The sequence below is a fragment of the Silurus meridionalis genome, chromosome 4 (genome assembly GCF_014805685.1).
Source record: "Silurus meridionalis isolate SWU-2019-XX chromosome 4, ASM1480568v1, whole genome shotgun sequence".
Lineage (NCBI taxonomy): Eukaryota > Metazoa > Chordata > Actinopteri > Siluriformes > Siluridae > Silurus > Silurus meridionalis.
The window spans coordinates 36,665,670-36,671,304 of NC_060887.1; the positions used below are offsets into that span (position 1 = coordinate 36,665,670).

The following is a 5,635-nucleotide window of genomic DNA, read 5'->3' on the forward strand; positions in this document are numbered from 1 at the left end:
GAAAAAAAAATCGGAGCGAATCGGAAAACATCACGTAACTTTTCATCCAAATTCGTACAAAAAAAAGACAAAAAAAAGTGACACGTTCAGACGATTCACGGCTTCATCAAAACTATAAACATCCACTGGACTTTACAGGAAATCTAAAGTGCACAAAGTCCCCCAGGTGGAGAACGAGACGATATCAGCAATAAATACTAAGGCAGTACAGTTACAGTACAAACACACAAAATATACATACTGGCACATAATGTCAAGTCGATCACTTGGGCACAAAGCCAACCGACTTCGGTTCAAGGAATGGCTTTCCGTAATCGCTGGAATTTCATGTTAGGTTCTTTTTTTTCTCTTCGATTATTGTTCTTAGCACAAAAAACGCAGTAAATTAAAGCATGTTCCATCACACATAAACATACACATAAATCATAACTGTGTATGTATATATATATATATATATATATATATATATATATAGTATAGATACTGTAGTATTACAATTACATGTCATTATTTGATTTGAGAAAATAATATTTTACCTCACAAATAGACTCTTTTATATACAATACATGGATGTATTCACAGAGATATGTCCATTTACAAAGAACGACTTGTACAATGTTGTTTTTTAATGATTGACACAGTTCATGGAAAACTCACAGATGTTAAACTAAGTGCTACAGAGATAAATTATAGTGTAACAAGGACACTGGACACTCTAGGGGTCACCAGAGATCGTTCTGACCACACCCACCTACTTACTGGGTACTTCCTGGTTTTAGAGTGGCTAAATATTTTGGATACTTTCCCTTATTGCAAAGTGCTTGCTAGTTTCCTAAATCTAAACTTTGTCCCTACTGGGACCATGTGGATCCTAAAAACGTTTAACGTCCACACTTGTTTTCAATCGTTTCCCAAAAATCGCATCCACACTCGTTTTCCTCTGCCGTTATTTACTTTGAAACATCGTTGCATTGACTAAAAATGCGTCATCATTTTTGAAAGCTGACAATGCACCGCAAAAACAGCATTTTCCACTATGAAGAGCGTTTTCAAAAAGCTACGTTTTCATTGACTAAAATGGGAATCTCAGTGTGGACCGAAAGCCAAACTGGAGAGAAAAATGTGTTTTCAAACATAAACCTATTATGCTGTTGAGCATGTGGAGCTTTTCTCAATCTATTTATGTAGCCAAATCTGGTACAATGGAAACTCAGATGCAGAGTGAAATTTGCAAAAGACTTAATACATTTTACAGGAAACGAAGTGGGAAAAAAAGTATCTGTATCTGTATCTGTATATCCAAATCCCCTTATAAACCATAACCTCATAAACTTTATCCAAAATTTGCATTGGGAAGATTTCCCAAAGCCAATTTTCTTTAAAACCCAGGAAGTAAACAGGAAGTACTCAGGTAAGAGTTTGTACTCTGGAAAGTGCACCATCTGTTGGTGTGGCAGTGAAATGTGCAGAATCTTTATTACATTTTGAATCTTATTTAGCATTTCTGATTCGAACCTAAGCGATATATCACAAATTGATTTACCCAAACCCATTTACGTTTAGGTCTAATTGCATGTCCTAAGCAGTATTGCTAATGTTTTGCTTCATCGCTATCGGCTCAGTTCAGCTGTACCACTTCTACACTACAGTACACTATATGTTAATGAATGTGATGGTGAATTATTTGCAGGAGCAGAAAACCAATCCTGCTACAAGAATGAAATGTTTCATCGCTTAGCGCCTGCGTAAATATATATATTTATATATATATGTGTGTGCGTGTGTGTTTCAAGATCTATTGGTATATGTCACTGTCTGCTAAAGATACAGACCTCACCTTACACACTTACACCTACTCTACATATACTCCATAAACATTTTAATAAATCGATAAACTCAAATAATTTTTTTAAGGTTAACGCTGTGTTCTTTCATTACTACCTGGTCTAGAAAAGTCTTTGTGCTCTGGATACAAATGAGTTTAACATTTTCGCTGTCTGACAGTAATTTGTTGACAAACACACACTGACAGGAAGTACAGCAATCCATCAGATAGGACGTCGTCTAGTCTGAGAAGTTCCAGTTTACTTTCAGCTCTAGTTACAGACTCAGGGAGTTGTAATAATAATAATAACATCAACAATAATTAACCATTCTATACAAACTGTTTTGGGTACCTATGAATAACAAATACTACTTTAAGTATTCTTGCTCTTATTTATTGATTTAAAAGTCTTTGTGGAAATTTCAGGCTTGTAGACTTCAGTTTCTATTTATTCATGGCGGCAGAAGATCTCCAGGGGCCGACTGCACCGAAAGGACTTATACTCAATACTCAAAAACTGAATGTATGAAATGAAAGAAGAGGTAAACACTGGATTCCGAGCTCAAATCAAATGTCGAGATTTACATTTAATGCTAAACTCCAACATATCATATATACGCTGTTACTGGAGAAAGGGGGATCCCTATGTTGTAAAGACTTCACAATACAGAATAAAAGTCCCAGGAAATTTTGATATTTATTTTAAAATTTATTTGCGTTTTTGATTAAAGGCCACAGAAGTTGCGCTTTAAAAGATCATTTGACCATAATATGCCTGTCATTGTTAGGAAGTTCCCTCTAGAAGTGCCACTAATCTAATATGTGATATAAAGCATCAGCTATATTTTATTATTTTGAGTTTTAAACTTGAGCAAACACAGAGATTGGAAAGACTTTGTAACGTATATGTGTTTGAATTGAATGGTTGAGGAATGCATTATTTATTGTTCTGAGTTTTAAACTCGATGAGGGTTCGGGTTGTTCAACGTAAGCAGTAACATGGTATTCAACACTGCGATTGGTAAAAATTCACAACGAATGGATGCTTATTGCTGCGGTTAAACGATTGAAGAAAATATGATTTATTGTTCCAAGTTTTTAGTTCGGTTTCGGTTCAACTCTGGACGACGAAAAAGTAGCTTTTGTTATAGTAGATGAGCAAATCTGTATTCACATGTACTTGTGGATAAATCATATAAATTGACTTTCTTGTATAAATTGACAGTGACACAATCTTTGCTTGTGCAAGGTTTACAGTAACGTTGTTTGGAACACGAACAAGCACTAGGATTAGCAAGACTTCATCATGACTAAAGGAATATTGTTGGGATTAAACCATTAAAGAACATATGATGAATTTTTCAGAGATTTGTTCGGTTTGGGTTCGACTGCAGATGATGATAAGGAGATTTTACTATAGGATACAAGCACATCTGTATCAACATGTACTTTTGGATAAATTATATAAATCGATTTATATAATCTTTGCTTGTACAATTTGTAAAGTGACGGATTGATACAGGGCTAAGAATGAACACAGGTAAAACTAATTCCATCTGAATAAGGCTTCATGCTGTCAACATCTGGATGTCATTAAATTTTATTCAGCAGTGTTTTAATTTTTTCCGTAGATGCCAGAAACCGCCTTCCGGGAGTTTTTCAATAATTTGCTATTGGTGGATGTGGCTTAATTTGATTTGGATGATAATCATCTACACATAAACAGCATTATTTGTTAGCAGCTAACACGTAATTGGCCACTGCTTGGTGGGTTCATTATTCAGTCTGGTGTAAATGCTTTGTGCGAATCAGAATAAATGATTTTCTAGAAATTGTGTTTACGCTCCAGTTAAGACCTTTTGGTTCAGTCGGCTTCAGATCTCGCAGCCGCTTTACCTCCTGTTAAATGTAGATACATTACATTCCTGCTTTTTGGGATAAAACTTACTTTTTAGCACACGCTAGGGTTGAACAGCTTGAGAGTTAAAGGAATGGAATCCGATTGGCTAAACCATCCCTCTGTGCTTTATTTATTTAATCCTGTATTCTCTACTAAATGGCACTTAAATGCTGCCTGTAATTGTAAAGGCAATACTGAGGTAAGCCAAAGTGCCCTCTGTCTCTGTCTTTGTCTCTCTCTCATCTACATCTACATAAATAAATCTCCCTCCTTCTTATAACTCTATAGTAACATCTGGCACTTAGAACATCTGCTCAGTTGGGTTTCTTATAAAAAAAAGACGACCTATTGCACAGGACTGAAGCGAATAAATCTCCACGCTCACGCCACACATGTAAAGCTCACTCTAACATAGACAGGAGCGGACATCAACGTTTCTACAGACCTCTGGACCCGAGCCGTCCAGGACATCGATACGAAAGATTCTAACGGAATTTTAAACATCTTCACCTGTATTAGACTTAGTGCAGAAAAAAAGAATGAAAAAGAAATACCATACATTCACAGCAAACATTTTGTACAGTGAGACACTCCGGGGGATGGGTTGGGGGTCGTTACAGGTCCTGTCCGAGTCGCTCAATCTCTTCAATGAGGAAGTCAATGTCCTCGAAGGTGGCGGCCGGGTTGGAGATGACCATTCGAAAGAAGTTGACTTTGTCCCCTTGCGGCTGGTAGCTCACCATCGTCGTGCCGTACTCCATCATGCGGGCTTTGATTGTAGGAGCAACCTGAGGAAGGAGCCAAGAGATTACCAATGAACAGGAGAATAAAAATCTGTTTTCTAAAATAGATAGATAGATAGATAGATAGATAGATAGATAGATAGATAGATAGATAGATAGATAGATAGATAGATTGATAGATTGATTACAAACTAGTGCCGTAAGTTTGTCCCTAATGAGCGAGCCAGAAGTGGTACGAAAAATCTTCTGTGGTAAAAAATAATCTCCCTGAGATGGTATGAGGAAAAAACCTTGAGAGGAACCAGACTCAAAAGGAAACTCATTCGGGTTTGAATGTCCATCAAATCAGTATTAAGTGTTGACTCAACAGTTAGCTCAGTGTTTAAGACTCTCGGTTACTGGTCGGAAAGTTGGGCCACACTTGGGCCCTTGAGCAAGGCCCTTATAGTGCTCCAGGGGAGCTCAGTCTGCACTCTGACCCCGGCGTCCTAATATGCTGGGAGATGTGAAGAAAGACATTCACTGCATAAACATCCATGAAGTTCTGAGCAACTCAAGAACTTTGAGGATGGATTTGGACTAGAATTAATGTTTGGCAACAGTCTGCTACAATGGCTCAGGACCACAGTTTGTATGAACAGTTCCTCAACATTGATGGTGCTGAGGATGAGGACTTTTTGAGTTGGTTCCTCTCAAGGTTTCTTCCTCATGTAGTTTTAAGGAGTGTTTTCTTGAATAAATGCATTTATTAGGGTTTGCTATTCAAACCAGCAATCAGTAATGAAACTCCCAGAAAATGTACATTGAAGACTAATCTCAGAAGCTCTTGAGAATTTATTAAAAGTTTAAAGATCCTTATCTGTAAAGAATGAATGCAGCCTGAAAGGTGATTTAAAGACAAGTCAAAGTGGCGCTTAGTTCCTATTTGTGCAGTGACAGTGATGGGGATGTTTGATGGTTCGAGGCTGAAGTTATTGACTGCTCACCCGGGCTTTCCATCAGAAAACAGGATGATTACATTGATTCAGGACGGCTGCGTCTGGCATAGGAAAGAGCGAGAGGCTAAATTTAGCCGTGGACATGCGCTATGTCTCCAGCGAGACATGCAGGAGTAATCTTACAATGCCCTGGTGAAAGTCAATGATTCTGTACGACTGTCTCAGGTCA

At 37.5% G+C, this 5,635-nt stretch overlaps 1 protein-coding gene across 1 annotated transcript in view; it reads right to left on the minus strand.

Annotated features, from left to right (window-relative positions):
* Positions 1–460: 460 nt before the first annotated feature.
* Positions 461–5,635, minus strand: part of gad2 (glutamate decarboxylase 2) — a 26,628-nt gene continuing 21,453 nt past the window's right edge. The window contains exon 16 of the mRNA XM_046847993.1: positions 461–4,513. Coding sequence (XP_046703949.1) covers positions 4,340–4,513 — 174 coding nt within the window. The 3' untranslated portion in view covers positions 461–4,339. The remainder of the gene's footprint in view (positions 4,514–5,635) is intronic.